The sequence below is a fragment of the Plectropomus leopardus genome, chromosome 8 (genome assembly GCF_008729295.1).
Source record: "Plectropomus leopardus isolate mb chromosome 8, YSFRI_Pleo_2.0, whole genome shotgun sequence".
Taxonomy (NCBI): domain Eukaryota; kingdom Metazoa; phylum Chordata; class Actinopteri; order Perciformes; family Serranidae; genus Plectropomus; species Plectropomus leopardus.
The window spans coordinates 9025328-9052738 of record NC_056470.1 but is presented as its reverse complement, the minus strand read 5'-3'; the positions used below and the strand labels follow the sequence as shown (position 1 = coordinate 9052738).

At 40.2% G+C, this 27411-nt stretch overlaps 1 protein-coding gene across 1 annotated transcript; it reads left to right on the top strand.

The window, feature by feature from the left end:
• The first annotated feature begins 548 nt into the window (after nucleotides 1-548).
• On the top strand, nucleotides 549-27396 carry arhgef19 (Rho guanine nucleotide exchange factor (GEF) 19). Its single transcript, XM_042492001.1, has 16 exons — nucleotides 549-666; nucleotides 15389-16091; nucleotides 16191-16682; nucleotides 17447-17579; nucleotides 17663-17748; nucleotides 17837-18093; nucleotides 19318-19478; nucleotides 19570-19722; nucleotides 20031-20160; nucleotides 20341-20415; nucleotides 20508-20597; nucleotides 20698-20861; nucleotides 22363-22521; nucleotides 22614-22693; nucleotides 22780-22884; nucleotides 24547-27396. The coding sequence occupies exons 2-16, from the start codon at nucleotides 15410-15412 to the stop codon at nucleotides 24699-24701; spliced, it is 2922 nt and encodes a 973-aa protein (XP_042347935.1). The 5' UTR covers nucleotides 549-666; nucleotides 15389-15409; the 3' UTR covers nucleotides 24702-27396.
• The last annotated feature ends 15 nt before the right edge of the window (nucleotides 27397-27411 follow it).

Here is a 27411-nt window from a genome sequence, read left to right as displayed (position 1 = left end):
ACTTTTTCATGTAAGTGCTTCTACTTATTGTGAACGCACACATCACATTCATATAACACAGTGGTTGAACACACACAATGCACACGCTTCAGCCGATAACATGCACACTGTACACGCTTCCACCAAGGAACATTTTTCTCCCCAAGTCTGTGTGCTTCCTCCTCACTGTGTCTCTTTCTGTCTCAAAGCAGGTGCTGAAATGAGACACTAAATAACTATTAGAGTTAGAGGAAGGGCGAGAGAGGGGAGGAGAATGAGAGAAAATGAGAGAGCACTTCCCCAACAGTAGCACAGAGAGAGGGAGAGGGAGGGAGGGAAAAGGAGCGAGAGGGAAGGGAGAGCAGAGGAGCTTAGAGAGGGGATCTGCATTGTAAGTAGCTCTGAGAGCAGCAAGTGGTGGCTGTTTTTCAACCTGTTTTTGTTTTCCCGAGGAGGCGGCGAACAAGGAGAAGGAGAAGAACCAGGCAGAGGAGCGCAGATTTAAAAAGTCTGAGCTGCTAAAAGGAGAAAGAAACTGAAAGAGGAAAGGGGGGAGAGAGAAGCCGGGAGGAACACAAGGCAGCAATGGATAGCAGAGTGGCTCAGCCTGACCCTGGGATGGCATGGATTCACACACAGCTGCTGGCTGCCGTCCAGCACACACACTAGGCAGCTAACACCAATGAGGTACAGTACTGAAAAACTTTTAATTTAACAAAGCACTCACATTCCATTTTGCTCTAAGTGGGAGATTTTTGCTGCTGAGTGAGTTGAGCTGTGTTATCCGCTTTGTGTGTCACTGCTGTGCAGCTTGTCAGGTGCATTTATCTGACAGCATATATGTTCTGAAAACAAAGCTAGATACTGTTTCTATGCGGGTACAGGAAACAACACGGGCATGAGACGAATTATCAGGACTCCTGTTAGCCAGGAAATTTTGCCTCAACTAACAAAACCAGCTGTTTAAATAAACTATCCCAACATATGCACATGCATTGCAGTGGAATACAGACTGAAATCTGACAGTTTCACCCTTGTTTTCACTCTTCTCTGACACAATAGTTGCAGATCTGCCAAATATCTAGCACAAGCAGATGCATAAATCCTGCCAGTGGGATCGTTAACTTCACTATTCATTTATTCTCTTGGAAGAAGTTGCCGCTTGCATTGATAATGTTTCCAGCAGCTCCCAAGGCAGTGCAGAGTGAGGTGAATGTGATGGTAACAGTGCAGCAGTGAGCTGTTGCAGAGCGGGGCAGGTAAGTGCATGTCTGGAGTATGTCGGATGAGGGGTTGTTAAAAACTGTATGCGGCTAAGACTTCTCTGTTCTCCTTTGTGGGACATTTTAGCATAATACTCACACACCTTCTCTGCCTGTCGCTTCAGGTGAAGACACATCCGTGCACTGGAAGTTAACTGAGTACATACATCTGTGTGTGCTCGTAAACGTGTGAACGCTTTGAGCCTTTGAAACCTGAGGATTGATTTCTTTCAAAAACACTGAAAGAAGGCAACTGATAAAAAAATTACCCCAAAATTGGCAAAATAAGTTACAAGAAAATAACCTGAAAATTAGCTGATTTAAAACAAACAAACAAAAAAAAAAAAAAAAAAAAAGAGTTGACCTTAGGGAAGGGCCAAAATAGATTAATTTATACTACTACTACTGCTGCTGCTACTACTACTACAACTAATACCAATAATAATAATAATAATAATAATAATAATAATAATAATAATAATAATAATAGCAATTTGAAAAATATTATTATAATATTTTAATAATTAATTAATAAATATGGTTTTCCTGATATTTTCCCTAATTTTCCAATCATTTATTTATTTAATTATAAGCTAATTTCAGGTCATTTTCTTGTCATCTTTTAGTTTCTTACGTTTCTTACTGCCTTTTTCCCCATGTCAAATCAATTTTCTCAAGTTTCAACGGTTTAAATGCTTGTGAAAGGTGTCTGAACGCAGCATAAGAAAACTTATGTTGATCCAGGTCTCAAAGGGTTAATGTACATATATGTTTCCCAAAGGCAGAGCACAATGGTTAAAGGTTTTCTTTTTGCCCTTTCTCGCTGTGTTTTTGTTTACTAATGTGGAGCCTCTGACTGATTGTTTACACAGCTTCAGGAGCATTTAACACATTTATGACATTTTATGTTCTCAGGAAGCATCTTCTCAGTGAATCAGTTGTGACCTACATGTCAAACACCTTTAAGACTTTTTCCAATCAGTGAGAGGGCGTGCTGTGGTGATGGCTGTCTCTTCTGTCTGCCGTCCTGATGACTAAGTGTATTGTCATGTTAGTTGGCTGCTGCTGCTGCTGCTGCTGTGCGTCTGAGTGTACGGATAGTCTAGAGGTACATATTTTGGCTTGAGTGCAAATAGATAGCTATGGGTGTTTTTTTAGATTATCTGATTAACTACGGTATGTCTGGACTGGAACACAGCACCTGCACATTGGGCAGACGTGTACCACCACAAAGCATAAATCAGGACCTTGAACCATTTTACTGCTACTTTATTACAGGCTGGAGATCCCGTGTGATGGCAGATGTCTGATAACAGTTTTCTTGAATAGTCATCACATAGGGAGAAAAAAAACATTTTGGATGAGTGATTTCCTTGCTATTGGATTTCTAGCCTATGAGCACGCTACCGTACATTTCACACACGAGTTCCCTCTGCATGCCTGCTCATATCACACGCAAATTTATAAATCACCACAGGGCCCCTCCCTCTACCCACTTCCTTTCCCCCCTCCACAACTCTATGTCTGGAGAGCACCTGCCCCATCACCTGCCACTCAGACAGTGGCTGTCTGAGCGTGGGGAAGCGTTCCAGGATGCCACACCTCACCCTCCGTCTCCCCCGTACCTCCCCCAAGCTAGCCTCACATGCAAATGCTACCTGTGCTCCTCGTTTAAATTCACGTGCACACACTTGGCTGCTAACCCAAACGTGACTCTGCTCTGTTTTGCACTGACATGTTTTTCTTTAAAAACTAGGCTAAAATCATTATTGACTGAAAGCAACCTGCCCTTCAGTGACACCAATATTTTTTACCAGGTCCTGTCAACTTTTTCAGCTTTTTTGGCTTGTGGCCTAAATAGCAGTGGCCTTAATAGCCCATAATAGCAGCTCTTGCTCCTGCACGTGTACAGCTGAGCTGCTTTGTTTGTCTCCCGCCTCGGTTTAGTGGTCAATTTCAGAGGAATGAGCCTGCCGAGTCATCCAGGGAATTGGGAATGTGGAAAAGTGTCTCTGTGTGTCAGAGGGTCTCATCTGGGGGTTGAGCGCCTACAAAGATGGACTTGAACTTGTCTGCAAACCTGGACTTTAAAAAGAGACCACCTACTGCGTCAAACTCTGTGCATTCACTTAATCATAATTCAGTGATGTGATGAGTTTGATTAATTAGAAGAAAAGTTGAGTTTTCTAAAGCAAACAAAGAGCTGTGACTCCTTGCTCAGTGCACAGACTCTGTCATTTATTAGTTAATCTCTGTGTCAGAGAATATTTGGCCCATGCACGAAGGTTATGACAGACAGAAACTCGAGCCCAGAGGCAATGTGTGCAGAGCACAACCCCGGCTGCACACCTGTCTTGCACTGTAGCCCTTGAGTTATTTCACATTGTGACCCAGTAAGTCACTGTGTGTGTTTTACATTTGTACTCGTGCAAGATAATGCTTTTCCGGCTCTGGAGGAGTTTGCTGAAATGTTTTGTTTTTTTGTGCCTCGTTGCTCTCCTGGGAAAAAAAAAAAAAAAAAAAAAACCCAGACCAGGTGTTTGACAGCAGCAACTCTTCTTTTTCTTCAAGGGCGTTTCACTCTCTTTTCAGTTCATCCCTTTAATCCTGATGACACTGCTGGTATTCAGAGTTTGGCTCTGAATAGTTTATTGCTGTAGCTCTGGGCTGAAGTGGAATCGTTTCTGGATGGTCAGCTCGTTATGTGTGTTCCACTTTTACCTGATCACATTTCAAAACAACAGGCGGCCTAGTGGATGGCTTGTCCATACCTGTCCACATAATAAAAGCAAGAAGTTGGGCGAAGGAGGGGGTGGGTGAACAAACTGCTAGTGCTCAGCTGGTAGGGGGGGCGGAAGTGGAGCAGAGAGCTAGAAAACCGAAAGGAAGAGAGCGCAAGTAAACACAGGAGCAGATGAATGCGGGAGATGCATCAGCAATTTGCTGTAAAGTAGGTCAGCCTCTTGAGAGCTCAGTGGCAAAGGATCAGATTGGAATCAAAGTGTGCTCTGATTGACAGTTTGAGTACAGCAAACCAAGACGCATCCTTTCAGTGAAATTCACACTAGAATAATAAAAACACAAATTAAAACTGCAGCAGACACATGAATGGCACTCCTTCTTTTGATGTTACTCGGGTACTGCAAAGCTTCTAGTGCTGATAAATGGACCAGAAAATGAATTACCAGTTAGTTTGGGGATGGATTAAAGGATAAGGCTTGTCTAAGACTGTTAAGGATAATGCTGGTGATATTTCATATTTTCTTACTGGCAGCAAGTCCCATAAAAAGACCAAAACCAACAATGCATTAGACTGTCCATCAGTACTGTCCTCCCTCCCTGCCCCGTCTTTGACTCTTAGCCCCATTTCTCATTGTTTACTACTGAAGACATAAATCTTTAAAAAGTGTGTCACAAACAAATTTTCTGGTTAAATAGTTTCCTTGAACTGCCAAAAAATTGCAGTTCTTAGCAAGCCTTACTGCTGAAGAACTATTTTCAGTGGTGGATTAATCCACATTTGGTGCTTTATTGAATATGCAATCAACAGTTACTTCACAATAAGTTAAAGTGAAAACACTTTTCTATTTCCAATTGTTTATCAACCTAAAATATTGTTTGTTACTCAGGATTTTTTTATACATATATTTGTTTTGTGTAATTGGAAGTACATGTATTTTGGTTTTGGACTTCTGTTTATTTTCTGACATTTCACATTTCATTCACAAGACTAAACAGTTAATCAAAAACACATTTTTTTTAATCCACAGGTTATTGGATAATGAGTATTACCATTAGTTGCAGAATTTAAACCGTTAAGATGGGTCACGTCATTGCATAACTTATAACTTTTGCACGCAGCACAATATCTGTTATTGAAAAAAACATTTTTAATAGCTGTCAAACATAAAATAGTTTTTGAGCTATTTGTTAAACCACTTTCAAAACACTACCAGTCAGGTGGTGTTTTGAACAGAGAGTACACTACTATGTTTTTTTCCCCAAATGTGTTGTATTTCATTTTTCATATGTCCGTGTAACCTGACAAAACATCCTAAATCAGCACTCTTTTTCTTAGAATCCCAACTCATACAGATAACCATCTTTGTCAGAAGGTACTGATTATGAGCTTTTCTGGATTTACTGCGCGTTGGATGCTTGGCCCTCCATCGACTTGGTAGCTTTTGCGACTTATGACAAAGCACCATAATTAGAGCAGGTTATTTCCATAAGTTTGTCAATAGCTCCTTTGTGTCTTTAGTATCCTGGCTGCGTGTCTCCTGCGTGTCAGCTCATCTGTGACTGCAGTTGTTATGGTGGCAGAGGAAACTGGCGGGGAAGGGGAGGTTAAAGGTCCAAAAGTCTTGCCGTTTACATGTGAGATGGTCGCCATTTTTTTCAGCCTTTTAAATGAGAGATTGCTGTTTGTCCGTCTCAGTCAGCGGGAATCCTGTCGGGTGAGACAAGGTCAGAAAAGGCCTCTCTACGTCTTGTCGCTTTCAATCAAAGACAAATTGCATCTCAAGCACACACTCACATTCAGGTGTGTGTTGTAGCTGTGTGTGAGTGCGAGCCAGTGTGCATCTTCATAGTGTCTCAGAAGGTTGTGAGTAAAGTTGCCTGAGGCTGCAGAGGCAGATTAGGAGGTCCCACACCATGTGTAAACATTTGGGCACCCCCCCCTGCAACCGCCCGCCTCCTCCATAGCCTCTGGGGTGCTCACCTGTCTCAGTGGGTGGAGGAGAAGAGGAACAAATACCAAGAAACTCCGTGACCTGAATTCACTCAGCCATTCTCACACCATTTGGGCGTCTGATCTTCCTAAAAACATGCAGCTTAGTGCGTCACCTTGACATCTGCTGCGCGTCCTCTGATTGGAATTCAAGTCTCGCTGAGGAGTTTGTTTTGATTGAGATTTAAATGAAACCAATTAAAATACCAAGAAGACATGGCCTGATTTCCCATCCAGGTGTTTTAGACGTACATTTGGAATGCTGCTCCCATCAGCTGGGTTGAGCAAATAACTTGGCAACTCACAATCATCTCACCACAAGGCGAGACACATTGGAGATAAAATTTTACCATTTCAGAAAATGGAAAGCCACATTGTTTATTGACAAAACCCTGCCTACCTCAAACGAGCATAAAAACTTATTGCATAATGTCTGAATTTTATCAACAAGTTCCCAGTTGCCTTTAATTGTTTTTACGTCAACACAGCATCATTTGCATGCAGATAATTGGATGTAAAACTGGCACACAAGACTGCAAAAAGGTGTAGTGATGATTTGAGGTTTTTATTTTGAAAAGCTTTTTTAGATCCACACCAGCCTAGCACAAGCAAATATCAACATATTCTGTGCTAAAATGTAGCATGAACACTAATAACTTGACACTGCACACCACTTTTAGGTTAAAAAAAAAGTTCTTCCTATTGCCATGTTAACAGAGTCGCATCTTTGCCAGTGTTGATAGAAAATGGAACAAAAACTCTCAAGAGACCATGAGGGTGGTTTTTCCAGAAGTGACGCTAAATGATGTCACGTCTTGTCCCGGCAGACAATGCAGAGCTCTTTAGTCTACTGCCTTGCAATTAGTGGTCTGATGTGACCGAGTTAAACTGCGATCTCACACACACACATGAGCTGGTCACACCACACTGTCAGGACACTCCAGTCTGTCTGACCAAACACACTGGACTTACACTCATGGAGCGAAGCTGTGTGCTGGGGGAAGGGACAGACGCTGTGAAGTTTCCACAGTCTGATCAGGGTTAAATAAAATATAAGTTGGATTGATGTCCAGATTAACACTGCAACAACTTAAAATGACCCTCCAGTATGTTGTTTAGTGACCTCCATCTGTGACCAGTAGATAGTACTACTTTTACATCAACATAGCAAAGCTATGGTACATTTAGCCTGACATCACATTCTTGCTAGCCATTTCCAGCAGGGGGTTAATTTAATTTGGTATCACTCTAACTAATTAATAGCAAGTTTTTTTTGTTTAACTTGACTTACAACAAGGCAATGGAGCTTTTTTTTTGACTCTGGCACAAAAAGAAGATGCCCCCCCACCCTCCAAACCTGTAGTTGGTAACTTCTATTAAAAAGAAAAACTTTGCTCACGTGTGCTGAAACTTACACTACATTGGCACGGAATTAAATTGGACAGACAAATTGTGAAAAACATCATATCCCCCTGTCAACTCTATTGCCTCTGTGTCCCAATAGTCTTATTGCATATCCATGCAAACAACCAATCAGGTCCGATCTCTGACACAGCTGTCATTCTTGTGGATCACTGATCAGCTTCAGTTAAACTACGCAGGGCTGATCAAATGTTAATGTAGTTTCTGTTATTGTGTTGCCTATTTATCACCTCACATGTTTTCACAAACTTTTTTTACTTAAGTGTTTGGCTGTAAAATGAGAAAGTTGGTTTGGCCACTGGGTTCTGCTTTGTACTTTAGTCAACTATTTCCAACATGGTGGCCAGGTCACAAACTTTCTCATTTTACAGCTAAACAGTACAGTAAAATAGTACAATAATATTATGTATAATGATTCACAAGTGATCAGTCTTGCCTAGTTTGACAGTTTGACAGCAGTTCAAGAGCATCGATCGACAATATTGGCAGCTGCTTTTGAGACTCCTAGGCTCTGATTGGTTCTTTTTGGTGCCCTGTGGTAGACTCAAGCGAATACCAGGCAGCAGCAGAAATAGGAGGAGGGACATGTTTTTATTGTGTTTTTTAACAAATAATCTGTCTCAGGTACTTCTTTCAGAAAATAGTGACAATTTTTCACAAGAGTTACCAACTGTAACCTCAATCCTGCATGCAAAGTTCAGTCAGTTTGAAACCTGGTTTTTGTTTATCACCGTGTAAACTACTGGAAAAATAAATATGAATATAAACTTTAAACTTATATGGGTTACATCCAGGGTCCCTGGTCAAAGCAACTTCCATGTTTGAGCAGCTGAAAAAAGGGACGTTGGAAATGTCTCAAAACTTCAACAGTTTCAGAATTCTTGTGCCATATCACACAAAATATGAGTAGGGAGAGTCTCTGTCCTGGCAAACCCTGACTTACAGTAATCGCATAAGCTAAGTTTCAGCTGGATAAACATCCACAGAGAATCTGTGTATTCAGATCAGCAAACTTTAGGAAGTTTGTTCCAGAAAAAAACTCAAGTAACAACCTGTGATGAGGGAAGAGACATCACAGGTTTGTGGTTACATCCAATTTGCTACCAAACAAACTTTTGTGTTTGTTATTTTTTTTCTTTTGAGACTGCAGTCTCACATGTATACACACGTGTTCCATACACATGATACATGTGACCTCACTATTCTGACTGTGGCACTGAGCCCAAGAGTGTCTGGTTCCTGCTGAAGATAAGATCTTTTGAATTTGGTCACAAATGTATAGTTCCATTTTTAGGTATATTTAGGTAGGTAGGTAAATATTGCATTTTCTGAGGGACTACTTTCAGCTGCAGATTTATACACATTTGCTGGTGTATTTGAGTCTTTATTACAGGGTGACATTTAATGTATAAACTAAATTAAACTACAGCATGTTTATAGTTGGGTCAGCAATTTTTGTTTAAATCATGCTGTACCTACTTGTGGAAAAAACACAACCTGATGATGTGAAAAGTGTGCAAGTCACAGTCTGAAATTGTGGTGTCATACAGGGAAGGTTTATTCTGATGTTTGAATGATATGTTGATGTGACCAACTTGAAGTGATGTCAGACTGATGCAAATGCTTACTGTAAAAAAAATTTGTTTTATCTTAAAAAAGTTATTGTCTGGGCTGCCTCAATTTTAATTTGACTCATTTCGAATCACTACAAAATTACCTCAACAAGTCTTCTCGAATTCAGTCAACTTAAAATTTTAAGGCAGCCAGGGCACCAACTTTTTAGTTAAAAGTTAAAATGTTTTTCTGTACAGTGTAACCAACTTTGCAGGACCACACTGACCAATGTATTCTCATACAGGAGTTTGTATGATGTCTCACAAATTTAGATTGTGTTAAGAAAAAGAAATAATGTGACCTGATGATGGGATGTGATTTGACGTACATACATAACTTAAAGTGATTCTATACTGACCTTTGTTTTTTCATGGGGTATGAACAGCGGACTCCTGGGTCAAAGTCCTGTGTTTGTTTGACCCATCCAGCATGCAGGCCTTCCTCACTACGCAGACTTTGTTGTTGTTTATACTAAGTCACCCAACTTTCTCCACTCCCATCACATGAGGGATGACAGCCTGTAGTGCATAGATCACAGCCTTGATAACATGGGTTACATACAAATTACAGTGCAGAACTTTTCATAGGTAAAAGTGCATACAGTGAATGAGAATGGCCTGCACTGAGCCAAACAAAGTAGATTGCTGTTTTCAGACTGCAATATGTCATCAGATAGATGAAAACGTGATGAGTCATTTATCGACCGTGAAACCCAAATTCCACACACACTTAAACACTCTTAAACTCTTAAACACCAGGTGCAGATATATTATGATCATTTTCCTCTCTGAAGCCTCCTCCACAGTTCAGCTTTAAAGAAGTGTTACCATCATACTCCCTAACATTAGAAAAGTAAACAGTGCAGAAGTGAATTTCTTCATCTCGATGAACCACCAACAACTTCAGCAGTGAATCCATTTGTTTTAACACTCTCATCTCCCCCTTGGCTAACGTCAAACAAACTTTAATTATGTGATTACACAACATTTGGCTTCGTCGTGAAGCTGAATCAGCAATGGATTTATATTCATATTCATGCGATACACGCCATTAAAGGATTATTCTGAGGCCTAAAAGATGAAAAAAAATCACAATCAAAAATGCTCCTTGTATGGCTGCTGGCATTAAAAGCATGCCAGAGTGCCATTCATTAACTGCTACATGCAGACATGGCGTCTTAGGGAAGCCTAGTGAAATTACAGGGGGAGACACTGGCAGCAAAGTCCATAACAGTCACAAATAACACCCTGCTGTGACAAGGGAAATTACACGTCTTTGGAATTGAAATTTTAATAGCGAGATATAATTGTATCAGTGTGAGGAATGTGCAGCCCTTGTAATCGGATGCTTTCATGTTTTGATAAATGTGGCGGTGAAGCTTATTGTCAGTTTATGGGATCTTTGAGGTTTCGTGATCAAATGTGCAGATAGCTAATTTTCTACAGAGAGTGTGATGATTTATGTTGACTCGGCTGTTGGTGGAGGATCATGAACATTCATCCATTAGGATAGTATCGACAGATAAGATGATCATGACATTGAGACATAGGTGTTCTTAACAATATACTGTAGGCTAGATAATGAATAATACTTAATCTGATGTGACAGACTGCAGATAGAGGTGACTTAAGTTTGGTTAATACTCAACATCTACAGCAGGATTACAGTATAACCAGCCAGTAATCGCATGCAGACACCAATGAGCTTGTGTCATTATGCAGCAGTGCTCTGGATATGTTTATATGGCTCAGTGGCTGCACTATATGAGTGGATCAGTATAAGCAGTTCCCACACCCTCTCAGGTGTCCTGTGCTCAGGGCAGCCTGGCCCAGGCACACAGACAAAGGCTGCCTTTGTCTGCAGCAGGGAACAGGTAACCATTTGTGCCTGCACTACTTTGTGTGCGTGTATGTGTGTGTGTGCACTCCTGTTTGTGTGCGTGCATGCAAGCGTATGTGTGTGTGAGGAGAGAATCAGAGAGAGATAGCATTGACCCGGGCTGCCTGCCGTTGCCACAAGAGCAGGTGTGGCTTTTCAGCAGCCTCATATTCACAGTACATGTGCACTGTATAAAAAGGAAGGTAAACTATTATTTCCACTCTGTGACTTTGCAGGCAAACAAACACTATTATAAACAAAGTTATACTTTTGGGAAAAGCATTCATTTATGCCTCTCCTATATTCTTGTAAATTACAGGTGTACAGTTTAATGTTATACTTGCTACAATGTAAATATTTCATAAAGATTTACTGTGTGTGCCAGTGTGATAATTAAACTCAAAATTACAAATATATATCTGTTACTGGAGGGTATCATTTATCTTACAAACAAACAAAAGGAAAATGTTTGATTATAATTACTTTTTTTGTCATTTAAATGTAAATAGATGCCAGAGTGAATTTTGGAGAGAAAAAAAAAATCAAAATTGACCTTGTTTGTTTAAAAAAAACAAAGAGGGGGGCGTAACGCCAGACCCAGCTAAGCCCTGAATGCTCAAATCCTAGAAACACCACTGCGTACATCTCATATGTATGGGGTTGCTGTGAATGGATTTAACTCCTGCAGACCAGAGTGAGGACAGCAAATGTTGAAAGGGAAAAACATTATTACTGTTTGTTTATTAACCAGCCTCTGGCCACCTGTCAGTTTTCAAAAGTGTCCAGCAGGCAAAGCAAGTTGAGTGTCCCTGCTTTAAAGGATACTCATTTCGGGTTTCAAGATTATATTATGATCAAAAACGGCTGGCTGAGGTGTTCTTAAAAAGGCCCGACAATAAAATAAATTGAAATAAAGACATGCATAAAGTTGTTTTTTAAGTTTGAAACCAGCATTAAGTCAGTCATTGTTCTATTACAATATGGATTTTAGAACAAAATGTTAAAATCATTTTTTTTCTTAGGCCAACATGGACAAGAAGTTAACATGCTAAGAAAGAAATGGGAATGTAAACAATTCCATGACACCTGAATAACTTGTAATGTACAAAAAGTATCAGAACAGCTGCTGACGAACTTGTGGTGAGATTTGCATATCAAACTCGGTCTCAATCTCTGCTGCGCTGTATGCATTGAGACACAGTAGACACTTTTCTAAGCTAATGTGGCTAAGCGAATGTGCCGTGGAGTGATGGCTAGATGTGAGACAGTTGCACGCCTTTGTGTGTTTGAGTGTGCTGGCTGTGTTTCCTTTGAACAAATAGAAAAAAAGAGATACACAGTTCACAACTGGCATTCAGACAGGAAATCAGCTCTGAGAGTAGTTATTGTGGCTTTGCTTGCAAGGCTAATTGATAGGCTAAATGCTACAGTAAATACTGCTTCAGGAAAACACAAATGTTTAAGACACATAACCTTAAACTCTGTTGCTATTTATATGACCTATAAATAGCAATGCTGTTCTATATGTCCCCTCTGCTTCTAGTACTTGTAAAATTTGTAGGTTTCTTGCCTGTCTTTGACCTGCATGCCCTGTTCTTGTTTTTTGTTTGTTTCTTTCTTTCATGTGTTTTCCAAAGTCTTTAATGTCTTTTTATGCCCTGTGTCTTTGTTTTTATGCTTTGTTGTATTTTAGGAACCCTTTTATAACATCTTAGCCAGGAGACTACAGATGAAAAATAGCCTCTTGGCTTGCAGATTCCCTTTTCATATAAACTCAAATTAACTGGGAGCAGACATGTTATAGCTGCTTGGCCTGACATAATAATTTACAATATTATCACTTACAAATAGCCTACTGTAACTTCCTTTGGTTATACAGTGCCACTTTTTTATTGTTATTTGAAATCAAAGGAACAAAACACTGTTGGCCTGTGACTATCGAGACAAGTGACCGAGTAAAATCAGTGCACCTCTGCATCTGTCTGTACATACAGTTCATACATGGCTGTATGTGTTGTATGTGAGCATCAGTCCCTTTTACCTGGTGTTTAAGTCAGACGTTGAGGATTACCTGCTCAGGAAGCAGGAGGGGAAGAAACGACAGAGCCTCACAAGTGTGTGTTTTAACAACCTGTCAGCAGAGCAAACTTTATGACCCGCTGCTGGGTTTAAACCAGACGCTCACTGTGAATATTCAATCAGAAAAGGTGCCTGCCAGCTAATGTGGGACGACAACAACCAGAGTGACGGATGAGTATAGATCTCAGGTGAAAGGTGAGAGTGCTGAAGATGTGCCCTCTTCCTCCCTCTGTCTTGTCTGCTGTCTGTTGTGGTTGGTTATTCTGTCTGGAGCTCGTGTGTGTGTGTGTGTGTGTGTGTGTGTGTGTGTGTGCGCGCGTGTGCGTGTGCGTGTGCGTGTATGTGTGTGTGTCTAGATGTTAAGTACAGGGGCTGAGTGGTGTGTGGAGAGAGGTCTTTAATTAGAGCAGGAAGACACGGCTCAGGAGACACACTACACTAGACTTAAGTGTGTGTGTGTGTGTGTGTGTGTGTGTGTGTGTGTGTGCGTGCATCTGGGACATCCTGCGCACGTCAATAGTTTCAGGGTCCATCTTGCTTATTCTGCGCACATGTGCATACATGCGTCTGTGTATTAAAACATCCTAAATAAGGTTGCGTGAATCCCCAAAAATGTACACGTGGTTTTTAAAAAGTTATTCTCCACCAACTCCATAAATTAAACATCCACAGACCGAATAGCTGACGGAACCTACTGTTCATTATAAGTGAATTTACTGCATAACACTCAGTGGAGTCAGTGGAATCCTCTGGCGACACTGAGCCGAGTTGCTAACGCTGAAATGTGTCCAGTCACCCACGCTTGGTCGCTGGATAAGTGGTGTATTGATTTACTTGTTTAGACAAACAGGCCAGTTTATTTTATTTAAAGAAACTTTCCAGTTCTTTCTCCCCTTTGCTCTACTGTTTGCTTTATATAATTAAATTGTTCAATTAACACATTTTCCACATGAAAAGCTTAAAAATTCTTTATAGATAACAAGAAAAGCAATTTTTTAATCTTTTATAATATTTATGTGGTACTCCTTAGAAGTACTCCTAATTTCTTTATTTATATCTTACAGACCAGAAATTGTACTGCACCCATATTGGTATTCACAGATGAGAGTCCACACGTCATAAAGTAAACTTTAAAAACATTAAAAACATGTCCTCCACCACCTGCCTGCATAATGTCAGTCTATTTTGACTAATGTCTTTTTAATGGATTTTTTGTTTGGGTCGGGAAAGTGTATAAAATACATGCTGCTTTGGTAATTTGTGTCCATTAGTCACACCTACACAGATATGTTAAGTGAGCAGATTTATTCCCCTGGATCTCATAAATTCTTGCTTCAACTACTTATAATCGCTTAACTATGAAGCCTGAAGAGCACCACAAGAATAATTATAATTCTTTACAGTGTTTCATTAGAGACTGTATGAATTTAATATTTTTTTTTGTAAAAAGATGAAAATCCTGAAATTATAATTCCATTAACAAACAGTATTAAGATAAAAAATTGAGGTAAGGGTGCATCATCTTAAAGTATTTATGCCTTGCCTGTTTTAGTTTTACTGATGAATTACATTAGCCTGTTTCAGATGAATCTGTAAGCTCATGTTTCTTCAACCGACTTAGCCCTGGTCAGGCCAGTCCCAACCGTTCGTTTGATACAGGGCAGGTTACAGGTGATGATTGACTGCTTTTGGAGCCTTTGCACTCAATGCAAAATACGATCACGTCATTTCTGGCTCGAGGACACTGGCAAGCTTTGACTTAGCTTAGCAAAGAGGTGCGCCATTGAGGTATTTTTGAAAACAACCAAGATGGCTGCAGCAAATTCTGATAGCAGAAATGCAACACTCATTCACTGATATATTGATGCCACACCATCACAGCTCTTCTCTGCATGCTGCAATCTGTTTACATTTGTCCATCTCTCAGCGCTATATCACATGTTTTGTTGCTCTGATTGATTGTAGGTCTATCCAAATGCGTCATGAGGGATTTTGATCTATGGCTGTTGATAGAAATTGGTAAAAACGGAGAGGTTTCTGACTAATTCTTACTTTTGATCTGGCCTGGTGATATCAGGCCATAATTGAGTTGTACCAATACTGTTATTAGCAGTATTTTGAGATATTAGTTTGAGGGTATTACCGTTTTTTTCTAAGTCAAGCGAGGGTCCAAAAAAAATTGTGAGGAGGGTCAACCCCACTTACTACATTCGTACTTTTATTCAGTTCCCTATATGAAGGTATTGTCAAGTAATATACTGATACGTTTAAAAGAATTATTTGATTTCCTAAATGTGCATTTAAATGAAGAATTAATAAAGGCAATCAAAATGATAAAATTATCTTGGAATAGTGCCCTGAGAAAAAAAAGTGTTCTTGGTTAACTATATTAAATAATTCTTCTCTTTCTCTTCTTTTGCAGCTTCCATGCTCCTGTTCAGCCATGCTTCCTGGGTATGGATTCTCACCTTTTCCTGATTTCCAACCCCACCTTCACGCTTTTCGCTGCAGAGAGAGTCCCAGCATGTGGATCCCTGGCTCAGGGGAGTCCCCGGCTCTGAGCGAGGCCCAGGAGGACAGGCCTCTCCTCCACCCGTGCCACCACAAGCATGTCGCCGTGTGCCAGCAGGAGACATTGGCTTTTATTGAGCTGCAACCACCAGTGACTCCTAAACTAAACGGTCTTGGCTCTCCAAGGCCAACTGCTATTCCAGAGGCACAATGCACGACACACTCCCTGCCCCTAAACGGTTTCAAACACACACTTAATGAACTGAATGACATGCAGAGCAGCTGCCACAGGACAGACAATGAGCATGAAACAACAGTGAATTTGAACTCTCACACACCTTCAAATGAGCTTGAATGCCATAATGGCATCAGGACTTCTTTACAGGAGCAGACAGAAAAACCTCGTTCTGTCACAACAGTGTGTCGTCCTCTCCACGCAGCTCTTAGTCTCCCTCTGCCTTTCCCTCTGTCCTCTCTATACACAAACAGAGACTCTTGGGAGTCTCAGTTACCTTGCTCTCCATCCTCACCTGAAGGTCCTGGGTTTCAGAGTCCTGACTCCTATCAGCCGCAGAGGAGGACGTCACAGGGTTCACTGAAAGAGAAGTCTATCCGTGAGTGTGCAGCATTTTTCAACATGGACAAAGTTGACATAAATTAAGAGCTCTTTACATGCTTCTCTCCAATGTAATACAATTATTTTTTGTTTCCAGGGCGAAAGATGCAGGTTTATTCACCAGACAGCCAGAGCGAGGAATCTCTCAGCAGCCCCATCCTGGACGCAGACTATATCTTCCCAGGACCTTTTGCATCTTTCCTGGAGGAAGACCTCAGTGGATTATCTTCTCTAGAGGCCATTTCAAGCCCTTCATCCACAGACGGTGTTTCAGATCTCCCAAACCTCAGTCAGGATGACATTTTTAATTTGCCTGCAGAGCCACTGCACATAATAGAGGACTCATTGCCGGGCCTGGGGGAGGACAGCACAAGTGTAGAGACATCAAGTGCCACAGGGGGGAGCTTTTTGCCGCGTGGCCGTCAGGGCGATCATGAGCGGCGGCGCTTCTCAGCTTCAGAACTGATATCCAGACTGCAGCTGTCTCAGAGGAAGAACTCCTTCACCTTGAAGCTGGGGAAGTCGCTGTCTGCACGGGTCGCTTCCAGGGACCGACAGAGCTCCAACAGCATTAGCCTCAACTCTGACTGTGAGTAGAGACAAAAAACAGGGTCACAGGTTAAAGGTGGTCAAAATAGTGTATCACTATAAACAGCCAAGAGCAGTATAAAAACACAGATAAATACCACATACTACAAACAGTGATTGAAAAAGATTAGTGACATGTTGAAGGAAAAACTACCTTAATGTGTCTTCAGTGTGCGCACGCATCACTCAACCTCAACCATTTGTGCTGTTGTATGAACTAAAACTAGCCATTAACTTGTTGTGCTCAGTCTGGTCTCCTGAGTTTTTTTTTCTGTCTAAATGACTGATGGAAACAACAAGTTTTGAAATCGGTTCAGTATTGAGACAGACTGCTGCAGCCACAAAACAGGCTGCAATGTAATTCCTATGGGCAAAGAATCCTACAGAGAAGCTGTAGCTTTTTCACATGACAGTGTGAATTTGATTTGATACACTACAGCCTGTTTCACTGTCGGCAGCTGTAGCAGTCTCTCTCAATCTTAAATCAACTTCATAAACTGTTATCTCCATTAGTCATTTAGACTTAAAATAATGGGGAAATAGCTTTCAGATTGAAAAACACTGAAATTTGTCTTTCGAGGTGTAACTGTGTGGAACTAATTCATTTATTTTAATAACTGAAACAATTCTAAACAGATTTATCGTAAATAAAAATAATTATTTTGGGTTTAATATGCTGAATATATCAATGAACGGTCTTTATAAAGGTTAATTACTTATTCCTTGTACCTCACATCTGCGCTGTCTGCTTTTTATTCTCTTTAGGTAAGTCCAGCTCCAAGCAGCGCAGCTCAGGAGGCTCTAGTGATAGTGCACCTCACAGTCCTGTTGGACCTGCACCCACTCTGCCAAACACTGACAATGGCATGCCTTTGCATCGGTGGAGCTCAAAACTTGGGTAAATACAGAATATTTCCACACATGAACTGCAAAGACGAAAGGAGATGTATTGATTCAGTTCATGTTTGTTTTTTTTGACAGAATGCGTAAGAAATCCATAGAGGAGGACGTCTGCACACTCCCAACTGTCGCCAGTTCCAACCGCTTATCACGGTTTTTGCCCAGCTGTAAGTTTCCCCTTTTCAAAACCATTTAACTATTGCACCTGTTAAATTGAGAATTTCCTGTAACATCATTTTTGTCACTTCCCTGCAGCGATTCTGTACCAGGAATACAGTGACGTGGCCATCAACAGAGAGATCCAGAGGCAGCAAGGGAAGGAGCCGGGCACAGAGGAGGAGGGGCTCAGGGACGGGGGGTCAGACGGGACCCCATCTCCTTCTAATCTGTCTCCATCCAGCTCCTTCCGCTCATCACGAGGCTCTGCTTTTGCACTGTGGCAGGACATCCCAGATGTTCGAACCAGTGGCCAGCTCGACAACTTTAGCAATGAGGAACGGAAATTACAGGAGGTGAATGAAACATTGCAGATTTTTATTTCTCTTTTGGACCGCAACAGCTGTCTGCTGGTTCATGTTCTGTAGAAGAGAGGCACTTAATCTTTTTTCAGCCAAGGACCTATCTATCTTAAAAGACAGAGAACATCCTGGGGATGTACATCCTTTGTAGTAATTTGACATCACCCATATTTTTCACACTTCTATAGTCTTGAATATATGAACAAAATGACACAAGAGGATAGATTTGTTAGATTGCAAAGTAATCTATGAACTTCTTTTCATTCTTTAAAAAGAGTTCATTTAAAAACAAATATTTGTTTTGCAATGCCTTTTATAAAAATAAATAAAAATAAATAAATAATAGCTTTTCTATCAATATAATTAGATAAATATGAAAACTTTTCAAGGACCCCCCCGCAAAGTGCCATGGACCTCCAGGGGATCCAGGACCCCACTTTTACTCTTTTTCCACCACCATGGAATGAGTTCTGTTTCAGTTCATACATGTTTCATTATGAACCATTCAGAACATATTTACCAAAAATAAATTGCTTCAGAACCGGGAAAATTGCTTCTCAGCTGGAACCAAAAAAAAGCAGGTTTTTCTTAACCTGAAATGCAAACTGTGATGACATCAGTGCCGTGTTTCCCACAGAATTACAATCTTATGTGTGGTGGTAGGTGATGGTTCTTTTGTTTCATGGCCTGTGTCCTTTGTAATCATCTTGTTTCCCATCTCTAAATATAGTTTAAGTTTTTGCAGATCCATGAATGCGGCTCATGAGATCTCTTTTTCCTCAGCAGCAGTTTATGGAGTTTGAGTCACTTATTTGGGATGGGCGCCACAAATAAATGAATGTGTGGGAAACTCTATAGTGGTTGTGTCACACTCTACAAATTGGAAAGAGTGGATGGCAGCAGTCAAGTAAGAAGTCGTCTGACAAAAAAAAGAGCGTGCAGAAGTCTCATTAATAGTTGGTTCATGCTTGCTTGTTGGACAAATATTTGTAATAACACAACAAGAGTTCACAGGTACACAATGTGATCCGCAATGTTGCTTTGGGTGTTTACTTCTGTTGTGAATTCTGCAACGCCCTGCATTGATGGCACATCCTGGCTGGTTTGCTCAGTAGCACAGAGGTTCAAGGAATCCTAGACAGTTTGGAGCTAATTTGGTGGAGAAGGGTTTGTGAGAATCACTGCTGTAAATAACATACTGTGTCTTCTGCAACTCAGGCAAAGTTTGAGCTGGTGACGTCTGAGGCGTCGTACATACGTAGTTTGACGATTGCAGTGGACCACTTCATGCTGTCCCAGGAGCTCGCTGAGTGTCTCGGAGCTCAGGACAAGCAGTGGCTGTTCTCCAAGCTGCCTGAAGTCAAAGGTGTCAGTGAGAGGTGAAGTAACATGCTGCTGTATTGCCTGTGATGCCCCCTCAGGTCCTTAGTTTAACATCTCATGCATCGTTTATTTTTTACTCACTTGTAGGTTTCTTGAGGACTTGGAGCACAGGCTGGAGGAGGACATTCTGCGGTTTGATGTGTGTGACATTGTGCTGGATCACTGCCCGGATCTGCGAAGGGTTTATTTACCTTATGTAACCAACCAGGCATACCAGGAGCAGACATACCAGCGTTTACTGTAAGCACTTGCCATCATCACGTGTAAGACATATCGGCTGTTTGAAATCTAAAAATGTATGTAAATGCATCTAGGTGATTTCTCTCTGTAGTGCATAAAACCCAATTGTTTCATGCGTTATGTCCATAATTTCCTCTAAGAGTGTTCAGGTGTTATTTTACACCTGCATGACTTAACTTGCAGATGGTTAGATCTAGAGGAGACCGAACATTTTTTTTCAGGGTGAAAAAGCATGCTGGTATTCACACCCATTTTTCCTAAAAGTCATTAAAGTGTTTTTTCTAAATTCCCCTGTCTTGTCCTTGCAGGCATGAGAACCCTCGTTTCCCAGGCATCCTGGCACGTTTGGAAGAGGACCCCATCTGCCAAAGACTTCCTCTGACCTCGTTTCTAATCCTGCCGTTTCAGAGGATCACGCGGCTTAAAATGCTGGTTGAGGTACACGATTAAACATTCACTGCCGAATTCATGTTCGCACTTGAAACCCAATTATTCTAAATGGGGTAATATTTGGACCGGCTAAGCACTTTTGCCGCAGCAGGTTCTTTCCCCCAACAGAGCATAACAAGAGTATTGTTTCGCTTTTGGCTTGTCTTCAAAAACATCTTTACTTTTCAGAACATCTTAAAGAGGACAACACCGGGCTCCCGAGATGAGGACACTGCCACGAAAGCTTTCAATGAGCTAAAAAAGGTGGTGATTATCATCTCTAATAGCCAGTTGGATAAGAACCAGTATTATCACTGGTGAGGCACAACAGTAATAACCATGTTTTGTCTTCTTAGATCATCAAAGAATGTAACTCCAGTGTGCAGTCAATGAAGAGAATGGAGGAACTTATTCACCTCAATAAGAAAATCAATTTTGAGGGCAAGGTGAGTAAAGGCTTTGTTAATGGTCTGTCTTTTTTTATCTGCATTGTTGTAGACTTTTGCGGTCCTTTCTTATTCAGGAACTTGTGTCCTTTGTTTGTAGATCTTTCCTCTGATCTCTCAGTCCCGCTGGCTGGTGAAACACGGTGAACTCCTGGAGGTGGACACTCAGATGATGAGTATTTCTGGATCAAAGCTCAAGTTGCCCACCAAGCCCGTGTACCTCCACCTGTTCAACGACTGCCTCCTGCTGTCCAGGAGGAAGGAGTGAGTAATATGCAGTCGACACAAAGGAATCATTTACTAAAATATTGCACTGACTCATCAGAATCAGGAATGCTTTACTGATCCCTGAGGGGACTTGACTCATGATATGCAACAAGGGACATTTACTGTATAAAATGTGTTGAGTGTTAGATAAAGGATAACTCTTTCTGAACACAACGCTCAATCATATATGTAAGCTGAAAGAATAATGGTCGCTGTAATCATTCCAGCAATCCCATCCCATTACAACAACACTATGAATGGGAAAAGAAATCCACAGTTTTAATTTTGTGTCAAAATGCATTCTAAAGAAGAATTTTAGAATCACCGGGCTCCTTCAGCACACTCCCAAGACCCTGAGACAATTTGTACTGGGCATGAAAAAAGGACTCCTCTTATTGTTTAGTTTCTTGGACAGACATGGCCGGTGGCATTATATTTTCGGGTTTCTGATCATACATACATGCCAGTGTCCTGAACGCAGTACCTCAAAAACACCTCAATTTTTTGAGGAATTTCTTCAAAATAGGTACAAATGTCGACTGAGACTCAATGATTTACTGATTAGATTTTGGTTGTTTTAGGGCAAAGGTCAAGGTCACCATTGCCTGATCTATCTTATTATTGTGAGTGCAATATCTCATGAACCCTGTGATGGAATATTTACAAATTGGACACAAATTTCAGCTTGAATTGATTCAATGTTAGTGGTAAAAGGTTAAGGTTATGGTGACCCTGTGTCTGTCTCATTGTCATGATCGCCATATTTCAAGAAGAGCCTGAGGGAATTTACTCAAATTCAGCAGAAACATCTACTTTGACCCAAGACTGAACTGATTTGGATTTGGTGGTCAAAGGTCAAGGTCACTGTGGCCTCAGAAAACATGTTTTTGACCATAACTCAAGAATTTAAATGCTTAATATGACAAGAATTCACATGCATATCTAATAGGCCAAAATGATGTAGTGGTAACATGATGTATCAAAGTGTAACAGCAAAAAAGGTGTGGTTTTGAGTGGGTCTACATATTTATGTATATTTCACTATGTTACGCATTTTGATTTCGAGTCTTGTCATCACAACAACTCCAACTAAGCTAAGCTGAATGCTTACCTGCTCAAGCTCTATATTTGGAGCACAGACATTAGAGTGGTATTAAACTTTTCATTTGGTTCTCAGCAAGAATATATTTTTTCCAAACTGTTGAGTTATTCTTTAAAGAGAGAATTCATTGATTAAAGCAAAAATGATTGACAGTTGACATTGACAGTATCAGTAGAAAACTATGATGTACACCACTACCACCTCCATGGATCTAAGATTAATGGTCTGAAAACAACACATAGACTGTTGCATTTTATGCCAGGACTGTCTCACTTTTCTCCAAACATCAAAAAACAAAAAGAAAGATGCTACAAGCACCATCAAAGTCTACACACAGAAGCTTCAAAGAGTCCCCAGCTGGTAAATATATTAACAATAAAGCAATCTTCTTTGCAGTGCATGGAAATTCATGGTGTTTGTACACGCCAAGATCGGAGAGCTTAAAGTGAAGGACCTCAGTCAGAAGCTTCAAGGTATTTCAGGCTTCATCTTCCACCTGCAGCTGTGTGAAGGCCAGCAGCTCAAACACCAGATTCTGCTCAAGTCACACACTGAGTGAGTAACAACACTTCAGCAATACTTCTGCTTCAGTCCAAACTTGGTTTGCAGACCGGGCTGTAACTTCTCTCTTTTGCTTGTCTACCAAGGAGTGGGAAGCAGAGATGGATCACAGCGATGTTTCCGTCTGATCCGCTGGAAGACATCGAGCAGGCCAGTGAGAATGATGGTCAGTGAAGAGCTTTAGGTGCACTGCGAATCAGTGTAAACCTTTTTAATCCTCTCATTCATCTTTCTCTTGTCTTTCCCTCTTAGATATATCCCAGGTTCAGTGCATCAAAAGCTATCAGGCCCAAGAGCACGATGAGTTAACTCTGGAGAAGGCCGACATCCTTCATGCTAAGACCATAACAAGTGATGGTAAGAACTCAAGCAATGTCCTCTTTTAGATAAACTGCATTCAAATGTCAACCTGCACTTACATCTAAAACGTAACTTGTGCCCATAAAAAATAAGGTTTGTGCGTCCCACTGGTTGTCCGATATTTAAGGGATATTAACCTGAGAAAAACATACTATTTTAGTGAACTCCAAAAATGTCTGACCTTGACTGCACTGATTCATATCTTGTACAAAGTTTGTTCCTCGAGAGGTGTTTTCACATTCCTCTACAGGAGGGAGTGATGTCTCTGCACTAATATCTAAGATTCAAACATGCACCGGGCAAGTTAGATTAGGTACATCACGGACACGAAAGCCAATTGCTGTCTTATAAAGTAAACACATGTTGACAGGGAAACAGATTTTGGCACATTGCTGCCAAAGAAAACCTAAAACCTCCCGCACAGAGGGGACTCTTTCATTGATGTTGCTAAGTATATGTCCTGCATCCCTGATGCATTAAAATCTGAAACGACGCAATAAACACACAATCAATGAGTCCCAGAGATGCAATTTCCCAACAAAAATGCTGCTTTAACCCTTTAAAACCTAAGTAAATAAGTCTGACTTCTTTCAAAAACATAAAAAAGAAAGCCATCAGCAACTTAACAAGACATGGCCCAAAATTTACCAGGAAATTAGTTTTTTTTAATAGTTATTAGAAAATAACCTGAAAATAAGCAAAATAAGTAAAGCACAAAAACAAACAACAACTCCTCCCCAAAAATAAAACAAACAAAAAACAAATCCCAAAAAAGTTTAGAAAAATATATGTTTTCAGTTTTTCTATGACATAATTTTAGATATATGGTTTAAAATAATTATACATATAGTTTTCTGGACATGTTTTCAATTTTTCGTCTTTTTTTAAACTAGTTTTCCAGTCACTATACAATTTGCGGGACATTGCTTTTTTCTTCCTGTTTTCGGAAGAAATCAAAGAAATTTGCATAGGTTTCAAGGGTTACATAATTTGTGAAAGGCATCTCAACACAGCACAAGAAAGCTTTCAATCCAGGTTTTAAGGGGTGATGAACAGCTGCTCCTCGTGACTTTACTTATTTTGAAAGTCTTTTTCATGTCACAGAAACCACTGAGTACAACATGTTTTGGATGTTAGTTTCATACTGCCAGTGATCTGTCAGTGTTTTGGGGCCAGTGGAAAATGCTGTAGTATGCATGCCAGGCATGTATTTTGCAGTGTAAGTTTGAAATGACACATCAGAGTTTACACAGTGACAGAAGGGGTTGCGTTTTTGAAAGATTACACTCTGAAACCCGCTTTCAAAAGTATGTGAACGAAAGGCCAAATCACAACAAAAGTTTAATGTTTCATGCAAGACTGTTGCCATGTAATCAGCCCCTGAGCCTCAAAAATGTATGGCTATATCTCTCTGTTATTTCCTTTAATGCTAATACGAGCCACCATGACGCGCACTTTTCTTTCACCGATCAACCTGGCACAAGAAGCGGTGGTGGATGTGGTATGGTGATAATGCATTAATGTGGCATGATAATTTGTTTTTCTTAAATTTTTTATGTGTGAGGGGGATATATATATATTAGACAAGTATTAAAGCATACTTACATATTTACACAAACATACTTTAATTGATGTTTAAGGGATGTTGTTTTTCACCAGGCTGGGTAGAAGGCATCCGGCTATCTGACGGGGAACGGGGCTGGTTCCCCAAAACCTACGTGGAGGAAATCACAAGTCGCAGCGCTCGCCTCCGCAACCTCAGAGAAAATATCCGCATCAAATGTGTCACACAGAAACTGGAGGGGGAAGACTAACCACCTTAACTGCAACTTGTCGGGTGCATTTGAGTTGCTAATTACATTTTTGAGCGGGTGGATCGTTGTTTTAATTTTAGATGGATGTGGGACCTACCTGTAGCATGCAGGTCCTAAAACAAGCCAACGTTTTTAAGTGTGTATCAGCATTTTCCTTTAGCACGCTAGCTGCGAAAACATTTATTGCTCCTGTACATTTTTAGTTGTAAAGACAATGCAATAAGAGTCTGTTGACATTTTTAACACTTAAGCCACACTGAAGTTTTAAAAGGAGCAGTGACTTTATGCATGCTTTGAGTGAATGCATTAAAGTCTGAGACACATAGGCACAGGCATTTATCAGCACAGGCTGCAAATGTACTCAAATCCAAAAGTAAATGTTTACATTTTTTGGCTCATTTTAGAGGAGGCTGTCACTACATTTTTCTTCTGTTTCAGGCAGTCAGCTGAGCTCTGTGCAGTGCAGGAGATTCATTCATGTAATGTCACAACATTAGGAAGTTGCTCAAGGCAGATTTTTCTACTTAGCTGCATTAGGACTCTTTAAAGGCCTTTAATCTTCATCTTTGTTCACATTGAGTGCTGCTTTCATTCAGAAAGCAGATCAAAATTTGCCCTGTTATGTAGTGCATTTATTTGACAAAATTGCAATCTGGTTAGAAAAAGAAGCAAATGCCAGATGTGTTTTTTTTCCGGCTTATGTCCTTCGAGTATCTGATGACACTACAGTGCATAATTTCCATCCATGTGTTAAAAGATGTAGTTGATAAAACAACCTTTCCTCTTTATCAAAGAGGATGACACCCTCTCTGTACACACTGTAAAAGCTCTGCAGCAATTTGGACCACATGAACTCCAAAAGTTGTCCAAACAAAGCAACAGCAGAATGATGGTTTACTTTTTTGAAGATAATTTCACTATTCTACTGTAACATAAATGAAGGACAGACTACCCTCTTAACAAGGCGACACAAATACTTTTCTGCTCAAGTTCTAATCTGATTAAAGGATTAGACTGTATTTGATATTTTTATTACTGTCAAAACTTCCGACGAATAGACCAAAACCAACAATGATTTTATCCTAACAAAGGTTACTGTATTTGTTGCAAAAGCCTGATAGATCTTATTCCTTTGTCCCATAAAGCTCCATTGTTTAAAAAAACTGAAAGAGACCTACTTCACTCATTTTAAGTTTAAGACTCGTGTTTTAGGTGTCTTTTAGAACAAAAGACACTTTGTTTTTCTCATACTGTCTGTTGTGGAACACCTGTTTAACACTCAGTTTTACCACCTGTCGAAAAAGGCCAGTTTGCTCAGTGTTTCATAATCTTCTGTATGTCAGTTCTCTACACCTTCATTGCATTTGGGAGGGTGACTGTAACAGAAAATAGCTGCACTTTGTACAGTGAAATATATCCCGTAAAAGCTTCTAAACCAAAATTTCATAACAGGACATGTTCCGGCAGAAATATTATCTTGAAAACATAACATCAAAATATTAAGATTTCCCTGATGTTAGCACATAGCTACATGTCGCCGTGTATGTCGTGTGCCACGAGCAGATGACCACATTAAAACATCCATCAACACATTATGACAAAAAAATAAGGAAAGGCATAATAGGTTCAAATGAAAAGCACATCAGTGAGCCAGACTGTTCCAGCGGGGACGTTTTCCTTCACTACCATGAACGCAAACGCTCCAGTTGATTTTGTGTTAATCCCACATACACCATCCGGCTGATGTAACTACTGACTACAGCACCAAATGTGTATTCATCCTGAAACTAGACCCCAACAAATACACTATTTACTCCTGTTTGAGTAGTGTTTGTTAAAAACTACAGTGACCAGCTGTTTTCTGGAATGATTTAGGCCTCTTTTTCCTTGTCTTGAGTAGGAACAAATTAGGCTTTTGTAGCCGAGTGCTGCAGACAGATGTTGGACATTGTTGGTTTTGTTCAATTTGTGGCATTTGTTGACAGTAAGAAAAATATAAAATAATTGTCCTTAAGAAACCAGAAAATGGACACCTACAAAGTTCACCTCAGGACACACTGACATTCTATTACATTCCATTGACCATCAATGCGATTAAAAGTTTTGCTTCACATGTACTGAATTTTAAACATTACCCCCAGTTAAGTATAAGCTAGTTATATAACACTAATTATATAATTCCAAATATTGTCACACAGGAAGCACTGAATTACATTTAGGCCTACATCATCTACATTGTGCCCCCTATTAAGTGTAAAAATGACCGAAAGCACAGTGTAACTGAGCTGAGACCTGTTATTAATGAACCACTATAATCAACATTCAAATGTAAACTCCTCCAGTGGCACATGTAATGTTTATAACCCCCTTTTTTTCTATATATGCATTGTTAGTTGTAATTTATGTGGTTGCTTTTGCAGCATGTGTATTTATACTCCTCTAGCTGGTCGTTCTCTAAGGAGATTCTGATGTAAATGTACTTTATTGTAGATGGCTTCATGTGTAAAGAGTAGAAAATGGTTCATTTTCTATCACGACTGTAATTTATATGAACAAAGATTTGACAAATATTATTACATTCCGTAACTATAAACTTTTCTGATTCATTTCTAATACCATAATAAATATAAATACTGTAATACACTGGATCTCTGCACACTACTGTAAATGTTTAACCATTGAAATAAATACAGAAACTTCCATGTTTCAA